General features: G+C 29.1%; 3 protein-coding genes across 3 annotated transcripts in view; 1 reads left to right on the forward strand and 2 right to left on the reverse strand.

Moving 5' to 3' along the window:
- The window catches only part of LOC113366084, a 5,285-nt gene extending 4,262 nt beyond the window's left edge, over window positions 1–1,023 (reverse strand). The window contains exon 1 of the mRNA XM_026607637.1: window positions 687–1,023. Within this exon, the coding sequence (XP_026463422.1) occupies window positions 687–1,023 (337 nt within the window). The remainder of the gene's footprint in view (window positions 1–686) is intronic.
- A 1,570-nt stretch (window positions 1,024–2,593) lies between these two features.
- LOC113368391 (juvenile hormone acid O-methyltransferase-like) lies at window positions 2,594–3,198 on the forward strand. The gene is made up of 2 exons (XM_026609936.1): window positions 2,594–2,821; window positions 2,932–3,198. Exons 1-2 carry the CDS (start codon window positions 2,638–2,640, stop codon window positions 3,159–3,161), a joined length of 414 nt encoding a protein of 137 aa, XP_026465721.1. The 5' UTR covers window positions 2,594–2,637; the 3' UTR covers window positions 3,162–3,198.
- Window positions 3,199–10,285: 7,087 nt separating this feature from the next.
- On the reverse strand, window positions 10,286–23,290 carry LOC113368388 (alpha,alpha-trehalose-phosphate synthase [UDP-forming]-like). The gene is made up of 13 exons (XM_026609929.1): window positions 23,269–23,290; window positions 17,764–17,896; window positions 16,235–16,391; window positions 13,379–13,705; window positions 13,169–13,286; window positions 12,782–13,098; window positions 12,151–12,281; window positions 11,821–12,063; window positions 11,569–11,763; window positions 11,166–11,493; window positions 10,913–11,099; window positions 10,714–10,820; window positions 10,286–10,534 (listed from the first exon to the last, which is right to left on the reverse strand). The coding sequence occupies exons 2-13, from the start codon at window positions 17,877–17,879 to the stop codon at window positions 10,286–10,288; spliced, it is 2,475 nt and encodes an 824-aa protein (XP_026465714.1). The 5' UTR covers window positions 17,880–17,896; window positions 23,269–23,290.
- Between the last annotated feature and the right edge of the window lie 1,417 nt (window positions 23,291–24,707).

Raw genomic sequence — 24,707 nt, forward strand, 5'->3', positions numbered from 1 at the left:
GGAATTTCTTCTCCCAGGGAAGATTCAGCATTATGGTCATATCTTTCCACTGTAAGAAGTAAAGTATAATCTCCAACAATCTCTCCATCTGGATCAGTCTCTGTACCAACACTTTGGGTTTCTACAACCCGATTTTCCATTTCCATTCTGACAACCTCATTAGCTGATGCATTACATTTCTAGCCCTCTCGACTTGTTGTTCCATATATAGACGACTCTGATGTCTTCTCCGAGTTTCGTGCTCAACTGCTGGATTTCATAATGGTGAAAAAGTAAACCATTGAGTGTTCAATAAATAACCAGGATGCGGAGTAAGCCAAGTTGTTATACTGTCCATGAAACTTGTAATGATAAGCGTAGAAAGGAAGTGGTACATGTAGAAGAATCTAACCCAGTATCTTTTAGAACTGTAGTGTTGCAACAAATGTTGTCGAATTGGTCAGCAATCCATATTACGACTATAACGAAAAAACTAAGTGTGGAATTTTTGAAAAAATCGTACAATATCAACTCCATCCCCAGAAGTGCAAGAATTGCTGAAATCATGATGGAAAAGGGTATCGTGATCGGTGTGTTGTATTCCAAAACGTGCAATACGTCAACAAGATTACGAAAAGTTGATGTTGAATAAATCTCAACAAAATTGATATAACAGCAGTAAAAAATAACATTAACATTAAAGCTACCACATAGGAAAAGTTCCTCTCCACATTTGTTGATCATAAAATATTCATCAGTGTTTGCATTTTTGATATAACCATTGGACCCATGGCTCCTTGCTACGTTTTTCAGGACGGACGTAAGGAAATCATCATATCCTAAATATTCTTCTATTAGGACACGTGACACAGTGCTTCCAAAACAATCGTCATTACTGGCATTGATAACAACACGTAGTACAGGGACATTGAATTTTTTTCGCAATTCATCGCTTAATCTCAACAATCCTTGCTCAATGGAATATTCGACTATGTGTTCACTTTTTAAGTTCTCTAGCAACAATTCGTTTATTATATTGGTCATATTTTGCAACACTTTATTAGTATTATTACGAAAGCACGTGGTTTTCAAACCATGCGGATTCAGAGTATATCTGCTCCTGATTTTTGATGGATTTTTCTTAGTTTGAAACACTTTCATACACAAATCAGACAATTTTAGGTCACTGTCAGTTTCTTGTACATAAGAAAATCATCTGATAATTCCAATCGCAAAATACCAGTTTCTGGCCAATTTTTTACCACTGAATTCAAAGTTATTGCAGAATTTTTAGAGAATTGAAAGTGGATGTAAATGAGACTAAAGAAAGCCAGGAGAGCTTTTAGCAAAAGAAATATTTCTATTGTACGTCGCATAGTTTTTGGTATGGTTTTAGCGTACGTCATTGTTGCTCTCTGAAATATAGCTTGAAACAATCTGTCCCGCATATTAAATAAATATTCTCTATTATTATCAACATTTCTTGTTCGGTTTACACGATTTGCAATTGTTCTAGCTCGTCTTCGTCTATTACCTCGATGTGTACGCACAAGACCATGTCTTTCCAAGAAATTTTCATCAATGTCGTCCATCTTTCACTAACAATCTTTTACTGCGTAGTTTTTAGAAGTATCTTTTTTCAAATACATGAAATTTTAACCCAATGAGGAAAATATTTTAAATTATTAATAATTTATCAAGTTGATCGCATTTGTTATGTTTTTACTAATTGTGAAATGTCATTTACCAAATAAACAAATGAGTATTTTAACTTTTGACAATTATATTCGATATTTATTTTAAACCAAAACTAAGTCATTATACTGTAATTTTGAAATCATATGCAATATAGATTCTGTCAAAGATACTAATACGAAAATAATTTAACAAAGCCATTATTAATTGCTTAAGTGTTTTGTTTTTGATTTGTTTGGAAATTGAGCATCTAGTATGCAGGATAATTTTTAACACTTAAACAATTTTTTTTATAAATATTACTAATTTTATTTTAATGCTAATAACAATAATATATCTAACTATCGAATTGAATAAATAAAATCGATAAATCAACTTTTTTAAAATTGCAATATCAGTTACATCTCCTAAATAAAATTTGGTAACATTAGATAAAAATTAGAATAAATATATAATACAAAATGAAGGACAGTATATCCATTGAAATGATATCCTTATGATGATAATAAAATGAAATTTAAAATTACTATTATTTAAAATTATATAAAATTAAAATTTGTTACAAAAATATTAATGACTAATTAAAATATTCTTTACATTTTTAAGCATTTTTGATCAATTTGAAAAAAATAACAAATATGGCAATAGATATACATTATTTTATTTTATTAATTCATCAATTTTATCAATTCAATCAATTTAAAAAAAAAATTCAAAGAAATATTGAATAATGGTACTTTTAATGGTCACACTGTTCATTATTTGTGTTATTGTTTCTTGATTTAAAAATTATGCAAAAATACTGGCTATTTTGTTAACAGTTGTAACTAAAATTAAAATAAATAAAATTTTTAATTTTTCTTCTAGAAGGGCAGCTAAAAACATCTACGACCTCCTTCTTCCGGAGGCGACTGCCTCTTGGTTTTCCTTGCCCGGAATCCAATCTTCGACGTTTACCGGAGAATGGCTTCAAATCCTCGATGGGCTCCTTATATGAAGGATGCTGATCGATTTGTTTCACCATATCAGGACATTGAAAATCCCCACAAATTATTAAAACAACATCTAACTGATGCTGGATTCGAACAAATCCATTGCGAGACAAGAGACAGGGTGTTTGTTTTCGATGGAATCGATATTTTAAGCGGTAAGTAGAATTATAAAAAAACTAAAATAGACACAGAATAAAACTAAAAGTAATCGCTAAAATGTTACTATGAAGTATTTTGATGATTATTATTATTTATTCCTGTTCAGAATCTGTACGAGCAGTGGATCCTTTCAAATCTCGAATTCCAATTCACCAACATAACGAATATTTTCATGATTATTTTGAAATAGTCAGAAAAATGGGGTTTGTTGGAAAAACTGATAAAAATAATAACGAGTTTAAAGAAGATGATAGTTTAGATGGCGACATCAAGATCTATTCGCCATATACTTTACTTATTGCTCATGCAAGAAAATCATCACAAATAATAAAATAAATATAAGTTAAATATAATAAGTAGTTAAATCGGTCGCCAAAGGGATAAACAAGAATTATTATAATAAATTATTTTTAGTGACGTTATTTAATGTACTTATAAGTGCGTTAGTTATTAGTTCTATAAGATTTATTAACAAATACTATATATTAATTAATTATTAAATAATTAATTATAGTATATAATATTGATTTAAAATTAAAAAAAAATTTAATAGTTTACAAAATTAAATTTAAACAATATTAATTAAAATTTTCTAGTAAATTTTTGAATTAAATATATATGATATATTGAATAATATGAGCATTATAATCTAAAAATATATATATGGTGTATACCACAAAACTTCGTATTATAAATCTAGTTTTTAATATAATTAGATTAAATTTCTAAGAAAGAAAAAGTACAAATATTTATTTATTAATTTTGCTCAAGGCTAATCTAAAATTTAAATAATATTTGTCATGACAAAATATTTATATATTAATAACTCTAATTTATTTTTAATTATGACCTAATATATATTTATTCTTACTACTAACAGTATAACTGTGTTCTAGTATATATTATATTTATACATATGAATAAATATGATATTGTATGTTTTATTTATATATTTTTATAGAAAAAACGGTGACTTTTATACATGAACAGATTGGTTAAACGCGGTTAAAAAGTGGGCACAAAATCATAAAATAAAACCACTTGTACAAAATATATAAAAACATTAAATTTTAATTTTTTGAATAAAATTATTGAATTGAACATATTCCAAATTAAAAACAGGTGTCGCTACTATTTTTACGGTAGAAAACTGAACCCAGTGCATGAAATGATCTTGACTAATAGATACTTGTTGATTCCATTCGTTTTTCAGCAGCTTTTTTTCTGGTATTTTTTTCAAGCATAGGTAAATTTCATATTCACTAATCACATTCCGTATTGTTCGGTATCTCCTGCAGCAATTATATTGACGTCGTAGTTCAGTTCCACGTGCTGCTTTTCGCTAAACTGGTCCAGTCTTCAATGTACGTGTCAATTCGAAAGAATTGTCAATTCAATTAGATCTAGAAGGCACGGTCTACATCACCACGTTTTAGGAGGAATTAACTCTTAATTACCAATGATAATGGTAAGTTTTATTAAACTTTAAAAATTTGGAAAAATACAAACGTGGTATGAGACTGGCTGGCGATATTAAAATATTTATACATCTAAAGATAAAGAAGAGCTTCTAAACTGTGATAAAAATTATTGAACAAAAAATTCTAAGGAAACACAAGACTGACATATGTTTGACGAGAATACTCATCAAACACAGTTAAATGTATCAATAATTTTTTAAAATCAATATTTACCTGTCTTTTACATCAGCAAAAGCTCTAAGTTTATTCAACGCGTGCGCAGCAGCCGCTTGCGCCGCCTGTGCCTCCTGCGGCGTTATATTCTGTGGATTATGCGGGCCAACTCCTGCTGCTGTGGCAATATCGCTTTCACTAAGAGCTGTTCCCAAATTATATCCCTCCTTATGATGGGATGCGCACTTTGGAGCTCCATTTTGGGCCGTTGGATAAACGTACTGGTAGTTTGTGTATGGATATGGTGGTGGTGGAAGTTGGGCGCAGAAAAGACGACGGAAGTTCAACTCGAGAAGTTCCAATTGGGCACCTGCTAATTCTCGAAGTAGTTCAACGCTGACGTGCACGTAGTAGTCAGGTCTGACCCGGCGCAGAGCTGCTGTAAGAGTCTCTAAGGTCTCTGCACGACGTCTTTGCAACTCGTACTGACTGAGTTAATTATAAAAATTAGAGGATAATATGGAATATGCATTGCATCTATTTCATTTCTATTTAAAATTCTTACGTGTATATATCTTGTTCATAAAACGACAAAAAATCGTATAAATCACAAAGTGTCAATGCCCAATGCTCATAATCTTCAGGGTGATCTCGTACGTTGTGATATCTTTTGGCAACTTTCAACATTTCGTATGTATGATTAAACAACGCTCTAGCAGCTGGAGCCGAGTCTATAATTTCTGCAGGTATCTTGAAAGAAAATATATTCTTACAAAATGCTAAAAGTTAACTAAAAACTTAACCAAATAGTAAAAAGTGTTATGAACCGAATGAATGGTACACATCACTAGTATTATATTTTATTTGACTTTTTACCTTTCTCTCAATATTATGTATCCTCAACATTTCAAATATCAATTGCGGCTCTTGAGGTTGCTCACTTTCACCACTGGCCTTACCACTGTCAGCTCCAGCTTGCGCAGTGTTAGAGTTTTCAGCCTCGGAAGTTGCTGCCTGTGGTTGTTGTTTTGATTCTGCTTTCAGACCTAGTGGAAGACACATTCTACTGACTTTGTGTATAATATTACATAATAGTACAATTATATATTTTTAAAAGCAATTGGTGAAAGAAAGTAAGTGTAAATCATTTAGTGATATATTAACAATCAATATATTTATGTAAGGAAATTCCCCATTTGAACCCAAGGTTCAGATTGGTTATAAGAAACAAATAAAAAAAATCATTTAGTAGAATATATAATGCTGGTGTCGTAAGTAGCCAAAGTTGATTATTTGCTTTGGCACGTAAGTAAATATTTTAGTGAAGACCTCATAGACAGTCAGCCATTTCACGGATTATAAACTACAGAAGTTACATAATTTTGAAAACCTTTCCTAATACTAGGTTTATAGACTATATTAATTAGGCTTATAATTGATTAAAGAATTTCAAATTAATAGTAACTACAAAATCTTAAGCCTCTTGTTATTGTAACGATAAATTCCATTTTATTTACCTGTAGTACTTGCCCTGACTAAAGGTGGAATAGAACTGCTTAATTTCGTAATTTCATCTAATACATCTGCAACTATTCCCACTGGTGTTTTCTCGTAACTTCTGGATTTATCATTAGCTGATTTTTGACCAGGTTTTGTCATCAACGTATCATCGCTAGTTGTTGAAGTAGGAGACTGATTAGTTTTTGATTCTTGGTTAGATTTTGCAGTGGTTTTACCGGAATTATTCAATGCCTCTGCGGGTGGAGCTAAAATAATTCATTCACATTCATTATAAAAAGCCATTTGAAAATAGTTTAATTTAAATATCTAAAGTTAATCATAAATTTTTATTTTATTTATTTATATTTTTCTTATTAATAGGTGTGAAATGATGAATATGAATATATATATACCTTCTGCATTATGAATATTGGTCGACTGATAGGACATGATATCCTCTAAAACACTTGGATCATCTGAAAGGCCACAATCAGGAGTTGCATACATGCCAAATGCATCCAGGCTGTTGTGTGGAGCTATACTTAGACCAGAAATACGAGGTGGAGGCAAACTTACTTCAGAGCAGGCTTCGCAACATCCAGGTATGACTGTAGCTATAGTAATTGATAAAAAAAATATTTATAGAATCATTTTGAAATACTTCTATCAATAATGTTATTGCTTTTATTTATTGCCTATCAGTCGCGACAATGATTTGCAAACATACATTATTAGTTTTATGACCTAAGATTTAAATTTTTACCCGATTCTTCTTCATTAACTGTTGCTTGGCCGTTTGCAGCGTTTGCTGCTGCAACTGCAGCATTTGTCATTGCGGCAACATCAGCTGAAGCATAATCTGCAGCAGTATGCATGGGCAAACGTACGCCCCATATAGCCTCGTCAGCACCTCTGCCTAGGGCTCTTTAAAAATAATAATATAAAATTATATAAAATTTTAAATATTCGTGGTCCATTAATTTTCGAATTTTGGTAAATGTTCATTTTTGTTGTACCTCAGCAGTGCAAGTCGTGAATATGCAAATAATTCATTTCCATATCTAACCCACGAAGTAGCCAGGCGACTATAGGTGTAATCTATTTTAGACAACGCTGCCAAATTGTGATCAGTTGGTTTTCTCGATTTCGTGATCCTTTCTAATCTATTTACAACAGTCCATGCAGCCATTAAATGATGTCTTGCATCCCTTGGAGGAAAAAAATAGTTAGCCAAAAGTGGTGAATCAAGAAAAGTTACTTGCATGTTAAATGCATGAAAATGTGCATCAATATTTTATCTACTTTACTTACATAAATCGGCGTTCTCGCAAAAAATAATGCGCCAGTCGTTCAGCTTTTGATGCCCATCCTAGTGGATCATGATCTTGTAACTCCAAATGACGATTTAAGACGCAATGATGGTATATTACGAATTTGTCAATCATACCACGTTTATGGTATATGTATCTGTAATAAAATAAATTTTAGTATCCAACAAGCATGATATATTTTTTATATTTTACCCAAGCATTTGCATGTTGTTTGTAGCTAATTTTTCTAATTTTCCACTTATGGAAAGATGTGCCTCAGCATCCACTTCGCTCGAGAACAAATCATCTGTGTTATAAAAAAGCGACGCAGATTTTCCACTCATGTGCAATCTGTTGTATATATTCTCAGCTTCTTGTAACAAAGCCTGGAAAATCAAAACAACTTTAATTCATTTATTAATAATATCAAATTTGATCATTCAATATCAATTATTATTTATTACCTGGGCGTAGTCTAGGTTTATTTCTTTCGAAATTAAGAGGTAGGCATAATGATTCATTATTCGTAAAATTAGAAATATGACTTCGATTCGCATTTGGTGGGGCCTGATCATCTGCAAGGCTGTTTCTAAAGTTGAAGAGGCTCCTGCAGAATCCATAAGGGTGGTCAGTAGTTTTGCTTCCTCGTAAAGTAATGCCGCCTAGATAAAAGAAAATTTTTATAAGGAAGAAATAAATCTTGATAACGATTAATATATATATAGAAATCGAATTTTTCAAAATACCTGCATTCCCAACAGTCTGCAATAATGATTATCTTTTGGTGTCATGCCTTGCAATCGGGCAACCAGGCGCCCAGTCATGGCATCAAACATTTCTTTGACTTCATGTTTGCTCCAGGCTAGTTTGGCGGCCTGGACACCTTCTGGACCCTCCGCTGATAAATGAAAGTTGGTAAAAATATTACTAAATTAGTAAAAAAAAATTAGGATTGTTCAAGATAATTTGCGAATTTGCATATTGGTCTGCTGGATGCACCAAGGGGCTTGGAGCTACATAAACTTGGTAAACAAAATTACAGAGCATTTTTTTTAATTGACATACTATTTTCATATCTCATACTATTGGGCCTGGTATGAAACAATTTTCATAAATTCATGTCACATACATCTATTTGGTAAAATATCTAAGTTAAATAAAATCGCGTGATCAATAACAAACGATTGACGATTTGACACTTGGAATACATTTTCATAACCTCCAAAAATTTAAGTAGAAATTTAGATTGCAAGATGAAATTGAAATATAATAATAATTGCAATTCGAATAATAATAGATTATATTTAATTAATCATATGATAATTACCTATTGGTATATTGACTCCTTTTTCCTTAATCAAAGCTTTTGTGTTCTCAAATTGCTGATGAATATCCTCAAAAAATATTTCGTCCATTTTTGACAATTACCGATTTTTTTGCTGTAGCGCACATTCGAAATTTTTTTGTAACAACTATTTTCCCTTTTTAGGCGATTTCATACATAAATGTGTAATTTAAGACGTTTAGTGAAAAACAGATATTGATAATTTTAATTCGTTGTGCCAATTTAATATTTTTCATTTGTTTCAAAAACTACTCTATGTGTAGTGAAGTTGGCGTTATTAAATTTCAAAATAATAATCAATGTTGATATTAATAAAAACTATTTATGAGTGGAATTTTGCCTGAAGGCAAGTTGCAGGTACTTTACTATATGTGCAAATAATCGGCTCTAACAAATAAGAATTAGGATTTAAAGAAAATTGAAATTGTGACGATGCAAATTTAAAAATTTGATGGATACACACTTTAGCAAAAAAATTTAAAAATTGAAGTATTTTAGTTGTCCTGATTTATTAAGATTATATACTCTATTATCATAATTAATTTAACAAATAATTACAAAGACACTGCCCAGTCGATCTTTATCTAAAAGTAATCAGTACGTTTCCGAACTGATTATCTATTAAGTAAATAAAAAAGTGTTTGCTTTGAATATTCCTTTTATTCGTTTTAAAAAAATGAATGTACATAAATAACAAATATTTAATTTACAATGAAATGGAATATAAATGATTTAACAACTATATACAAATAAATGATAAAAATGGTTGTAATCTCAATGGCACATGAAATTAATTATACGATCTAATTAGCTACAAAACAGTTGTATATATATACTGAATTCATATAAATGTTTTTGTATATAAATTATTGACACGACATGATAAATTAGATTTATAACGAGAAAATTGGCTAAAAATATACTATATCAGACTTTTTCAATGCTTTGACACAAATTTTATATCGATAGATTGATCTATAAATTTAATATTATTGTGGATCTAAAACTAATAAAGAAATATTTTTTGGTTATTATAGGTTTGCACATATTTGTATATATAAAATAAATTTAATATTTTGATATATAAAATATATTGGATTATTCATATTGGTAATGAGTGGACTGATAAACAAACAGTAAATACTTTTTCAAAGAAATTAAACTGATATTTAATTTCAGAATTGTAATAAATAATTATTAATGGAAAACCGTCAATAATGAAAATTTTGTTCATTTATTACTATCTTTTTAATTTTTTTGTTTCTGTAATGTTATACCAGTTTTTTGCTTTGATTTATCAAAGAAAATATATAACAAAGTTCTAAGTGATATTTATCAAATAAATCTAAAATATTATACTAAAAACATCATAATTAAATAAATTATTGATTGAGTAATAAAATTGAACATATTTGCATTTAACAACATTGAAAAATATTTCTCAATAATAGTTTATAATAAAAAATAGCAAATTACTTCCTATTTTCTGATTCAGTTCAATTTTGAATCGATTTCTATGAATGGAAAAAATATTCATGACATCTTATATTACTTTTACGTACGTATCAGATCCTTATTATTTGTGAAATATCAACATCATATACTTGAAAATAGTTGGCTGATTTTTTTAAATACATAACATTTAGAGAGCTGCAGTTCAAAGTAATTTTTTCAAGCATTTTCATCTGAACTGCTGTTGTGATACGGTTTGCAATCAAAAGACATATGCATTTTGACACTATCCTGTTTCTTCAATTTGTAGGTTATAGAATTATTTCTTGGTTTACGTTTGTTAAAATGTCTTTCGACCCATTTTAACATTGTTACAACTGAATCTGTAGAAGGCAATCGGCGTTCAGCAGAGGTTTTGATGATGTTTGATGATGCCACTCGGAAAGTAGCTGCCATACCTTTCAGGGCCTGGAAATGGAGAAAATTGACTTAGATTTAGAACTAAATCCTTATAAAAAAAAGGATTGAGAGAACATAATCTAAATTGGAGCAGAGATTGTGGAAGTAGCAAGAATTGTGTGGTATTTGAGAAGTGAGGAATCATTGTCAAAATCACATTTATTTCAAATCTATAATTTTTCATTTACCTGCATGGCATCTTCATCAGTAACGTCATCTCCTGCATATATAATTTTAATTCTTTCGCTCCAATCTACACCAAAAGCAGTTCGCAAAATGTAAATTGATGCACGACCTGATAAAAATATATTATTTTAGTCAATGTTCATTTTAAAATCATATTCATAAAATCAGAATAACATTAATGAAATTGAATTCAAATTTTACCTTTGTTCCATTGTACTGGTGGTTTTGCTTCTATAGCACAATGGGCATTTGCAGCAGTGAATCCAGACTTCTCGATCAACTGTCTTGCTTGTTGAATCATACTCTGTCTAGCATACAATGGAGTCTCTCGATAATGGAATGTAAGCATGGCACCTTTATTTTCAACCCAAGCGCCATCTCTACACACCTGTGAAAATAATTACTTGAAACATAAACCATTTCTATACTAGGCACTTCAATCAAGTTACTTTACCTGTTCTTGTAGAGACTGCAGCAAGTTGCTTACTTTCTTCTCATATTCAATAGGCATTGGATGAACAAACATACTTCCGTCAGGATGTAGAATTTCTAAACCATGGTTTCCTGCATAAGTTATGCCTTCTATTCCAACCATTTGTTTTACATTTTCAACATTACGTCCTGAAACTATAGCAACATATACATCGGGCATGTTGGATAGACGTTGAATCACGTGTTTGGTTTCAGGTGGAAGTGTTGCCAAATCTGGATGGGGCGCAATTGGGGCTAAAGTACCATCATAATCCAGTAGCAATGCTAATTTGTCATTGGCACCAATATACCTGTACAGGATAATAGAAATAAAAATGTGAATTTCTGCATTACTAAAAGTTATTTCATTGCTTCGTTTTTATTACTTTGACAAGTAATCATCAAAATCATCAATGGTAACTGGTTGCATGGTGGTTGCTCCAACTTCATCACGTTCTTCTTCCAAAGAGTCCATTGCTTTGAGGAATGATCTCATCCAATGGTTAACATCGTGCACTTTTTCTCTTCTACGCAGATGGTTCATTCTCATTGTTCTTTCATCTTCAGGCATCGTCAAGGCTCTAAAATTATAGTATAATTGTAACTTTATCAATATTAAGATATTTGATATCTAATACCTGTGAATTACTCTAGCAGCTTCGTCTATTTCATAAGGATTGCAAACGAGTGCTTCATGCATCATCTCTCCAGCTCCGGCAAATGGAGATACCACCAAAACTCCGGGCGGCCTCCGGATTTGGCAAGCCACAAACTCTTTGGCCACTAAATTCATTCCATCTCTCAATGGAGTTACTAAAGCCACTGCTGCATCTCGGTAGAAAGCTGCCAACTTATCTTGACCAACGCAACCATAAATATATCTGGAAAAAATTACTTTATCAAAACTTATTCTCTATTTTATTATGATAGTTTAATTTATTAATAGATAAATAAATTAAATTATTTACCTGATTGGTGACCAATTGGGCGTCGTAAAGCGACCATTGATTCTTCCAACAAGTTGATCCATTTCTTCTTTCAAATCTTGGTATTCTCTTACATCAGTTCTTGATGGCACAGCAATTTGTAAAAGCACAACCTATATAAAGATAAAAAACTTAGGCCAAAGCGTAAAATTTGTTTGATATCGATAAATTATTAGTAAATTTTTATATTGAATTCCATAACTGTCCATATTCAATCAATAATTTTGCATGTGTCTGTATCCCATATCGTGTCGTTTGCAGTTTTCTCAAGGCGAAATTTTATTTACATTAGCCAAGTTGATAACTATTGTGAATCCTTATGTTGTTATTAATCCATATGAGATATAGATAGTACGATATACACAGTACGATAACCCCTTTAAACTTGAAGGAACTGATAAGAGAAGTCTACCCTAATTAAAATCGCACACATGACTTCCTTCTAGAAGATGATAACAGTTTTATGTGTGCGCTCAATTACGCAATTTTAAATTTTGCTATTTGTAATTGATTTATTTTTAGATCTAATTATTTCGATATGCACGTGACGATTGTCTCTTTGAGTTCAAATACACACACCATACATTTGAAAATAAATGCATTGATATCATACCTTCTCCTGGTGCTCTGGATATTTCTCCATCAGCATTTCGAAGGCTTTCAATCTATTCACAAGTCCCTTCGTATAATCTAATCTATCAACTCCTAAAACGATTCTTGGATTCGTCTGCATCAACGTAGGAGCAGTTTCAGCAAGTGTGACAAATCTTTCGAAAGGAATGCCAATTGGCAAAGGACGAATACGAACAGTTCTGCCTCCATGTTCTACCAACAAATTTTTACGGTCAACTCTGCAACCTAAATTTCTTTGGCAACAATCGACGAAGTTTAGACAATAATCTTGGATGTGGAAACCGATCATATCACAACCTAAGAAAAAGAAATATTAAATAATATATGCATGTTTGACTATATATTATAGTTAGAATAATGAACTTACCCAGCATTCCTTGCAAGATTTCATCTGACCAAGGAAAAAGTCTAAAGATGTCCCATGGTGGGAATGGAATGTGTAGGAAGAAGCCTAGTTTGCATGGTAAATCATTTTCTTCAGCAGCCTAAATTTTATAAAAATTAATATCAATGAGATTTTATGTTATTATATTATTCTTACTTATTATAATATTGAAAATATAATTTTATTACTCGCCTGCCTCAACCAATTGGCAGCCAACATCAAATGATAATCATGAATCCACACAAGTGGAGCACCTCCATGAGAATGTCCATTAGTATGACCATTTTCTGAGCCATTTCCATTGGTATGCACACCATTTCCAGTTTCTTCTCTTAGAATTTCCAAGGCTTTGACAGTTTTTGCTGCAAATTCTTGGTTGACACGAACATAGGATACCCAATGGTCTGCGCAGAAAGTGGCTCTATCTGGCATGGAATGAAAAAGAGGCCAGAAGGTTCCATTGCAGCAGCCGTTGTAGTAGGAATCAAAAATGTCTCGGTCTACGTGGACAGCCACAACCTGAGGAATAAAAAAATAATAATAATTGACTTATATGTATTGTTGCAGCAATGCCCACGTAAGACGATTAGCAATTAGGATTGTATTTGAGACTTTTAACTTCAAGTGAAAATTTATCATGCTGCTTGATATCGACCTGGCGGAGATTGGGATCAAACCCGATACTAATTTAGCTTGAAGATAATTATTTTGTCATTGAGAAACTTACTTCAGTTGATAGTTGATAATATCCAAAATGTGCAAAAAAATATTCCTCTATTAACATAATTTTATTACAGAGCACGCGACTTTGTTGTCACATTATAATTAATTAGTTTATCGTTTAACTTATCATTTTCTTGAATTTGACCTAATTTTTAATCGATAAAGTTAGAGTCGGTAAACTTTATAAAAGCAGAAAAAACAAAATTTATTTTGAGAAAAATTTAAAACTGATAATGATTAAAATACATTACAGTTACTAAGCTGAAGGAATATTTAGTACGCAGAATTGCGCAATTGAAAAATGAATATCAGATCTGATAATAATTGTTTAAAAACAGCTGAATAAAAAAATACAATTGTATATATATATATATATATATATATATATATATATATATATATATATATCATCAAAGTATTTTCAGGAAGCTCAATTTGATTTATTTCATATCCATCAGGGTAGTAGAAACGTTATTTTTTATATTACTTTATGCTAAAAATAACTTTGTTAATTAGAATTAAGAATATAAGCAAGTTATAATTATAAATAATCATTTAATGAATTTTAGGTAAATTAAATATATTTTACCTAATATATTTTATAGTTATTTATCATATTTAGAGTACATTACTTTTTATATCATTTTCTGATAAAATTGGGATTACACTAAAAATAAGGTACAATTATTAGTTTAAATATTAAATTATTTAAAAATTTCATTTAAAAAGTTTTGATAAATACAGCTAAATTATTTGATATCTATTAATGTCTGTTAATAAATTAATTTTGAGGAAGATATATTCATGTATATACATAACAATAGTAGTGCACGTAACTTTTTACATTTTTTTCTGAATTTCTGGTACAAATGATCGAGACTAATAATAACTAAGTGAATTGGCGAATCAAAAATTTCCAAAAATTCATGGTTTCTCATATTAGAGCTTTTCCAAATTTTCAAAAAAATATTTAAGTACAGCATTAGCTAACACGGAGAACTTTAAGTTCGTCCTTTGTAGGATTTTGATGAAACTTTGCATAAGCACAAGGTTGTTAGTCAAAAGAATTGAATGATAGAAAATCAGGCAATCATCAAAAATAATCATTAATAGATATTAGTTTCATGAAACTTCCTAAAATTATTAATTTTTCATAATTTATTGAAGGGTAGTACCACCCTGCCCTACAAGGACGATATACAAAAGCGCGTTCTAGCTGCCTATCCTGGATAATTCAGTTTGGCACATTTGCCCAAATAATTCAATTTGCAGTAAATGAGGTTTAAGTATTTTATTAAGATTAAACAAACTAAATGTCATTCCTGCGATGTCATTGCTTCAAAAGTAGTATCTCAACAATTCGTCACTGACCTATGACATTCGCTTCCGAACAATACATTAGGACACTTAGCAAACTTACAAACGATTCACTCGTTATCAGTAAATTCTATACAATTTACAACAGTATTAGTTTATTAAGAATTTATAATCAGAATTGTTTACACCCGCGTACGTGACAAGTTTTGTCATTTATACTATTTCAAAAACGATTTTTTCGATTCGAATCGACGTGTGGAACACAAACATACGTATTTCACATGATAAAGATACTGAACTAGTTTTAACAACTTTGGATCCGAGATAAAAGCATTATTGTATAATCTGGGATAATAGATTACCTAAAGCTAACAAAAACATCTAGCTATTTATCTGGCATATATTCTGGGGCGATAGCGAATGAGCAAACAAATTTCCTAATTTAAGAAAAAGGAGATCTTAAAATAAAAGCTCAATCGAGATAATTAGAAATTGACATATATAAATAAATTTGAGGTCCAAAAAATTGCGAATATTTATATGTACTCGCCAACATTTTAATTATTTTGTTCTGCCAGATTTCCAAGATTTCATCGAAAACGGTTGGTCGTACCTTAAAAGAATGAGCAAAACGATTTACAATAAAATTACGAATGAGGCTATAATTTTTATATGGTATGTGCCTTCATATAATATCTATTAACCTTCATATAATTTCTTCTGAGAATTTTTTCCTTATAGAAATTTTGCTGGATTTTCTCAAAAACACTAGTGCAAAATGATGGTACAACAGAAATATTTGCAATGCAATTGTAAATAAAATGATTTAGAAATTGTTCGATGTCTGCATATAATTTTTCTAAGAATTGTCCAAATTTTCCTACATTATAGCAGTTCTGTTCGATTTTGTAAAAGAAATTCAGATAACAATTACTTTGGCATATTGCTTCCAATTCTAGTTGACGGATTTGTCCAAAAATAAATATAGAAAATATATTATTGTTTTACCTTTTTCGAAAGTAATCCTGCAGTAGGAGTTTTATCATCAGGGTCGGACTCCGGAATTTTTTCATCCGGATTATCCAAATGAATTCCGGGCCATCCTACCCATACACCTCGTCCTTTTATTACTACTGGAGATACTGCTGTTACTAAACCTCCAGCACTAAAATATAAATGAAAAAAAATTAATAAAATCATTTCTATAAAAGAATAAATGAAAAGATATTCAAAGTGTTTCCAGAAATATAAAAAGAAGTCTAGATCTACTAAATGTTACATGTGATTTTATTAAAAAAATTAAGGGCGGTTTATACTGAGCTTTACCTAATTTTTCTAGCAATGTGGATATAAAAATATTTAAAAAAAATTAACATAAAATTATTATTATATCATATATCACAAACATGATACTCTAGCAATGTTTACTTATATGTATGTACTATCATATAATATTTTAAATTTATGATACGTGAGTGCAAATACTTAAAATAAAAATTTAGCACATGATATCACTTATCAGGAATCGTGTTAAGTAACTAATATGAATGTAACTATAAAATTTCCATTTAGTTTGAATGATATGATAGAAAATTGAAGAGTTATTTTCCTAATCGATCAATAAATTAATCTAATATATTAGAAATTTTAAAATGTTGATTGCTATTTTATGAAAAAAGTTCTTTTATATGCGTAAAGTTTAATTTCTCAAGGAATAGAAAACTATTTTTTTGAATCATCAATTTAAAAATACTATTTGCAAAAACAATATCGAATTTTCTGCAAATTTAATAAATCAAATATATATATATTATTTTAGTTTATACTATGAAACTTCTGCAGACTTGTTTTTATCGATCAGACTAGTTTATCAATATATTCTGAATTATTTTATAAGTGCTAAATAACTTTTGTTTTTGATAAGATATAGTCACAATAACTACTTGAAATTTTTAATAAATACATATTTGTAAATAAATAATCTTATCATTCCTAACCCAGCTAAGGTGATTTGAGTAGTCAACTTTTAACATTTTTCAAGATTAATTTGAAATCCTAAAAGAAATATATATTAAAATTAAAACGTTTAACATAGAATATTGGTATACTAAAGAAAACTAAAAAAATAACAAAATAAATATTTATAATTTAATTATAAATTTTATTTATAATTAAAAATTGTGCAAATTAGTACTATTTTGTTAATAGTAAACTAGTACTAAATTCTGCCGGGAAACAAATTAGTCTCTAATAAATCTTTTTTTACATTTTTTTAAATAAACTTATATATATACAAAAAATATGAAATTCTAATCAATTCTGATGGTTGAATCTAAATAACCAGAAACCATAGTTGACAATAAAAAAATCATTCCAAGTTGAAATATCTCATTCTGCATTGCGCACTCAAAAGAAAAAATCTGATAAAAATTTAGCAAATTTGCAGACAACCATTGGGTTGCCTGGGTTGCCATCTTCAAGAACGCAGTGCTATTTTAGGTTCTAAAATAAAAAAAAACAGTATCTACTTTTCTTACCTGGCTTTCCTCTCCAAAGCTCCAGTCTTCTGATTCCTGACCAGAACGAAGGGCAAGCGATTCGACACCACGATCATACTTCCCTTAGACACAAGACCACCCCCATCATCGGACATTCTCGTCCTACGCCAACCTAAGCAGATTCCAAAACTTCTATTACACGAAAATTCAGGAAAGAAATAGTCTACAACACGTGTTCTTTATTGACACTGAATTGCCGGTGCAAATAAATGCATCGAGACGATTCGAATCGATAACCGATGATAGATTGATTGACAACGTATCAATGAGCACAATTGGTAGTAATGGATAGAGATTTTTCTAGAATGGTAAAAGTTCACTTTGAACAAAGTTTTGGGAGCACCCTGGTGTTGTCACACAGTTGACACAAAACTTTCACCAAAAAGGATAAATGGACACTTTTGGAAAAATCAACAAAATTTTTATTGGGCACTGACTAATTGAGTTGGTTCTAAAACAAATGGTGTGTTTGTTGGTTGTCGGGTTACCAAGACTCTAAAAAATATTTTGGCTGTGTCTGTTACTACTTTTTTCCCAAAAATTCGGGACAAATTCACTTTCTGAATACGCACTATGTGAACTCTCGTGATCTAGTGCAGCACTGATGATCACAAATCTTAGTTAAATATTGTAATCGTCCCGGCGTCTGCTCTGTATCTTTGTGTTAGTAATATGATTTGTTTTATTTATTTATTGCGTGAATTATTTGATTGTATTTGTTACAAAGACAAAAGTCTTATCACTAATATATGTTAAAATACTAATAGACATATCATTCTGAAGTACAGATACTTTGGTAGGAGTGAAGATTGTGCAAATAGTTGAAGGATAGTGTTTAATAGAAATTTCATGGATTTATTCTTAAAATCTCTTTTTCTAGAAACTTGCCTTTTTTGATGTTAAATTTAAAAAGTAGAATTTCTAAATTTCTGAAACTCATAATATTTTTTTTGTTACAATTTATTTTTGTTAATCAAGATTTAATGTCTTATTTACAAAATTGATATGAGCAAAAAAATACAAAAATACAAAAAATGCAATAAATTGAATATAAATGAAAAAACGCAGTTACGCAGAATTTTGTTCTGGCACCTTTGAATTATGTTTATGTTAGATTTGCAAGAGCAACCCCATAGTTCGATTCCATAAGTCCAAATGGGCACTATGATAGTTTTGTACAGAAGTACCTTGCTATCGAGAAAGATTTCAGATTTCAAACTCATAATATAAATTATATAGGAGATTCCTTGCGCCAATTGTATATTTTGAATTTTTTTACAAAGACAAATATTTTATCACAAATATATCCGAAAAATCTGCCAAAGCCAAAGTGAAAAAATGCAGATTTTTATGTAACACCAAAGATTTTGCACATAATCGCCTGGTGAATGTATTCCAATATCGATAAATTGACATCTCTACATTACTGAAAGTAGGAGTATAAATTATAAATCAGCATACAATTTATTGGTACTGGTACTTGGAGTCAAAACAAGAAAAAGAGGAGTTTGTTATAAAATTTTAATTCATTACAATCTTAATATATTTAGTTCGAATAATGGTTATTACAGTTTTCACAATTTTCAATGCAAATATTTAATTTAATTTTTCTATAGTGGAGACTCAAATCTCTATTTCCAACCTTGACAATCGTTTTGTGCTAATTTTCACAATTAGCACAATTGCATGTATATAGGATAAAATTGTCATCCTAAACACAGTTGTGATGAAACTGTATTAATGTAAATTTCCATTTGTAAACATGCAATAAATTTAAATTTATATTGCATAATCAAATCAACATCAGATGTGTTTGCATTTTGATTATTAGATAATTAAACGTGCGACTTTATCAATTAATTTGTCTCGGAAAGATATGGTTCTATATATAAATTAGAGGAGAATAAAATTATAGATGAAGTGGGGTAATAGGCAAATAGGTACAAATTTTGCGAAAATGGAAAAAATCTAGGTGTAAAAGGCATTTTGCCTTAAGGCAAGTTTTATGCACTTCCTGATAGGTATAAATAATAGCCTTAATCAATGAGAAGTGAGATTTAGCTATTTAGATGAAATTGTCAACTGTATATTTTTTATTCTGGTCTAAATAAACTTTTGGTATAAACTGCAGTAAGGTGGCTATAAAATCTCAAATGATGACCTTCAATATATGATCAACAAGAAGTTTCAGCAAGTTGCTTCAAAACCTAAAGTCACATACCGCTAATTCGATGTATAATTGTGCTATTCTACTAAAAAATAAAGTAAAATAATTTTATCTTTTATTTTATTATGAAATAAATCCATTCCCAACTACATAGTCCGAAATCGAAAGAAGATATAGCAATGTTTACTTGACCCATCGTTCGAAAGACACTACCGAGGTCTGACTCTTATCTCAGACAAAAAAAAATCTATTTACTTCTTATAGAAATCATGCATTACAACAATATGTGTAATATACGAATATTCTCTTCAATATGAGAAAACGATAAATAGAAAAAAAATCATTAATTGTATTGATGTGCAAAGAACAATCGATATGAGATATCGACCACAAAACAACATCCAGATCATTCCAGAGAATGATAAATGACATCATGATAGCTAATTTATAAAATATTATTTTGTAGTAGTGTTGGAGTTATTTCATTCATTAATTGGAAAGAACTATAAAGGGTACAAATCACGATTTTTGGGGTATACTAATAATAATTTGATACCCAAGTCTTTGTGAAACCGAGCATTAGAATTTGTTAATAAACTTTCTCTACTAGGACTTGATCCAATATTTTAATAATAAAACACTTAGAGCTATGGACAGCATGATCTCAATCAGCAGTGAAATCAGTTATAACTCGGAAAAGACATGGCAATATGTTGCTCTTATCCAGAATTGCAGGATCAATAGAATTTTTAGAAATTGTAATAATAAATTTATGACGGGGAGACATGCAAACCATTTGGGTTGCCATCAACAAAATGCCAAGATCTTTAAAAAGTCTTGTTATAAAACAATAATAATGATTAACAATTCTTAACACTTATCTTTAAACTTGATAATCCAGAGTTTGGCAAAAGACAAAATATGGCAGAAAACATTCAAATTTTCAATACTAAACGATAGATGAGTAGAAATTTACTCCTAACTGTTTAGATCAATTATGTTCCTGACAATTTAAAAAAAAATCAATATATTAAATTATCATTATAACATTCATCAATATCAATACTATTAATTAATCAATTTTCATTTCTATTATTACTACGAGTAAAATTTTGGGTCTGTGTTTAAAAAAATGTCCAGTTACATAAGATTATTAATTAATTAAAAGATAATGTCAAATTTATCATTAAGTAAGTAATCTAAGATTGTTTACAATGTCTTTAAAACAATAATTACTCTTTTAATCAAACCAAAACTATATTATTCAAAACATCGTCGTATCAATGACCCCCAATCGAGTCGTAAATATCTTGTGGTAGAATAATCATATTTTAAATAAATATTTGTAGAGTAATTAAGTAAAAGTAATAATTAAATAAAAAATAATCAGTCAAATCTTGAAAATGCAATTGATTCATAGTGTGTGAATTTTTAATATATTTTTTTTCAAAAATTTCAAAATTTTTATTAAACTATTATAAAGAATTTCAATAAAGTTTGTCGTAATAAAAAATTTACGACTAATTTTCTTAATAAACCTAGAGATATTTGGTATATATATTATAAATTGATAACCTTGCAAAAGAGTCTCTTGTTTAATTGCATATAATTTGCTATGGCATTTTAGATTCAGCTGAATTTAGCTGGTTTTAGCCAATAAATTCTAACAAATATCCATTGCAATCTTTTAAAAAAATATGTTTGTGCTACTTAATCACATATCTCAAATATTTAAATACCATTTGTCAATAATATTACACATGTGCTTAATAATTTTACCAGTAATTTATCGCCGATCTTTGCCACCAATACATAAAAATCATACAGGATAATTTAAAATGTAGCAATACATAATTTATCTTCAAAATTCTCTTGGAATTATTAAAATACAAAATTTCCGACGTTAATCTCTATTGGTCGTAAATTAGATTAAACACTTTTTGCTCGAGCTTTTAGTATTTTTCGGTGAACCAGAAAAAATTGCGTAATTGACATACAATGTTTGTAAATATTAACATGTGCCTGCATTCTGATAAATCTTGTTTTGTCTTGGTTTATAAATTTGATTATTAAATTAATGTTAATTTGCTTGTATTTGTAGAAATTATTTGCATGAAAGCATTTTTTGTTGATCGATTTTAATGGAATTTGAAAAATGCATAATAATAATGGTGATAATAATTTTATGATGCGCGATTTGTATAAACAAATACATATTTTTGTCGAAAGAATGTTTAACACGTAAATTGCCATGTCAGACAAATGTCTGACATACTTGAATTGATATAAAGAACAAAAAAAATTAATATAGAGCCATGTCGCAATAGGAATTGCGGCAAAAAAAAATTCTTCGATACATAAGTTTTCTTGATCCATTTTTAACAAAATTATTTAGTAAAGTCTTCATGGTCCATGTGAAAATTTTCTGATATCGTAATAATTAACGTGTTAAAAAATATATATTTTTTAATAATTTTAAATAATATTTATGTTAAATCAATGGACAATCTATAATGTAGAAGAAATGGGTTACAATAAATTTATTTAAATGCATTTCATACTGTAGATCACTTCAAGTGATTTTAAAAGTAAATTAATTTTAATATAATTAGTTTATTAAAATTTTAAACTATGTACAAATATATTATAAAATAATCATTATATAAATAAATATATCTGTTAAATTATATATCGAAATACTGAAATATATGTATCTAGAAAATATTAATGAAAGAATTTTAGTCATAAGGGCAAAATTTTTTATTAATTCAAAAACGGTTTGCAAAATAAAATTTTTGAATCAAGTTGAATATTAGGCAAGGATCAGCCGAGCCGTTTCTTCGCAATTTGGAAAACAATTAGTTCATGATTCTATAAAACTTTGCGATAGAGTTCATGGTATTAAGAAACGTTTAAAAAAAAGTTATAGGTCTACAAAAAGCATATTAATTGGAATTTAAAAGCTTCAACATGATGATATGTACAAATCGGGCTGATTATGCAACTTTTCTTAAGAAAAAATTTCATTTACACCTAGTTTTGCATGCACTTTGAATTACATGTAAAAATGACTTTGTTTTATCAATAATAAATTTTTATGTATGCAATAAATTTTAATTAGTCATTTGCAAAAATTGTAAGATTGTTTAGAACAAATCCATTGAAATTCGGGGCAAAAAGTTTGGCATTCAAACTTTATTTTCACAACTCATGAATATTTGATCTTTACAATTTGAAAAGTTACACATATCTGGTTTATGCATCTTCCCTTACGACTAAATGCCACTTACACCTAGTCAATGAAAATTTTCTCTCACCTGTATCATTACATATCCCATTGCTTTTAGAATGTCTCCCATTCAGCTTTTCTTCACTGTTTTCCGAATAATTTACAAACATATCTGTATCACGATAAAATCTCTATCACGATAATATTTTAGTATCACTTTTATCACAATTCACTGATAAAATTAATTTTGACCTCCCTCAACTTTTTATACTGTACTAAATATCTTATATATGTGTTCTTGTTCCCGTCACATTTGTTAATGAAATTAATAATCGTGCGCAACTTGGTGCAATGCAAAGAATATTGTGAATTACTTGTTAATTGTTTGCATTTAGCATACAACGGTGATATTTTTAGATTAATTGTTTTATCTATTTTTATTTAGATACTTTTTATTTATGCGAGGAAAAATACACAGAGATTGTTGGTGAGTCCGTAAGACACGCGCTAGATAAAATTGTTTTATATCCATACTTTTATTTTTATCGGTAAAAATATTCCAGTAGTGTAAATTATAATTAATTTTGTATGATAATTATTTATTAACATTTTGAAAGAGATGTTTATGGATTCCGAAATGATAATTGTATATTGTCTCGATGTTTCAAGAAGTTCTGAATCGTTTGACTCCAAAATTTAAAACGGTTTGTGTATAGAAATTGAATTTTGACATTTGGTAAATGCCAGCTGCACCTAGTTTATTTATTTCTTTTATCTAATTTTAGATAACTAAATTAGATATTTTTAATAATTTTGTGGAATGAAATACTATTGTTATCAAAAATCTTACATCAACTGAAAACTCTTGCCGATTTAGTCGATTCAAGAATTACATATGTTATGTATTATAAAAATGATTACAAATTATAGTTGCTTGCATACTGAAGGCTCAGAAGTAATTTTGGAATAATTTGTATATGAAATATTTCTGTTTCTTCAGTTCATTGCTTGAAATTTAAAAGATTTAAATAAATTTTCTATCTAGCCTGCATCTAAAAATTAAAGATCAACATTGTTTTATATTTTATGAAATGTCTATTTCAATTGATTGAGGTTGAAGATGAGTTTATCTATTGGTTCAGAACCACTGATTTGAATATTATTTAAACAATCCAAAAATTTTATAAATAAAAATATATTTTCCCACATCTGTATTACAAATTATGCATATTAATATTATATACAATAGCTCCATGTGCATAACTAACATAATTATAATGTTCTTAATTAATAACTTTCTTAAATTATTTATAAGTGCTATAAATATTTCTCACTTCAATTTACAACATTATTATACACATATAGTAGAGTATAAAATGTATAAAAAATCTAACACACCTTATTACTATATGTTTAATTTAATGGAGTTTACTTTGAATATTAAAATTAAGGTTTATACAAATTATTTTATCATTTATTTCAAACAAGGTATAGATTTATAGTTTTTTACATTAAAATCTTAAGTTT

Source organism: Ctenocephalides felis, unplaced genomic scaffold (assembly GCF_003426905.1).
Source record: "Ctenocephalides felis isolate EL2017-DRISC unplaced genomic scaffold, ASM342690v1 CF-g0.4_SCAFFOLD_01170, whole genome shotgun sequence".
Classification (NCBI taxonomy): domain Eukaryota; kingdom Metazoa; phylum Arthropoda; class Insecta; order Siphonaptera; family Pulicidae; genus Ctenocephalides; species Ctenocephalides felis.

Coding starts and splice junctions, on each gene's coding strand:
- LOC113368391 (XM_026609936.1), top strand. CDS start 2,638: ATGGCTTCAAATCCTCGATGGGCTCCTTATATGAAGGATGCTGATCGA. Junction 2,822..2,931: donor TGGAATCGATATTTTAAGCG/GTAAGTAGAATT, acceptor ATTCCTGTTCAG/AATCTGTACGAGCAGTGGAT.
- LOC113368388 (XM_026609929.1), bottom strand. CDS start 17,879: ATGTCCGATGATGGGGGTGGTCTTGTGTCTAAGGGAAGTATGATCGTG. Junction 12,064..12,150: donor CCCAATTGGTCACCAATCAG/GTAAATAATTTA, acceptor AATTTTTTCCAG/ATATATTTATGGTTGCGTTG. Junction 10,821..10,912: donor ACCAGTACAATGGAACAAAG/GTAAAATTTGAA, acceptor TATTTTTATCAG/GTCGTGCATCAATTTACATT.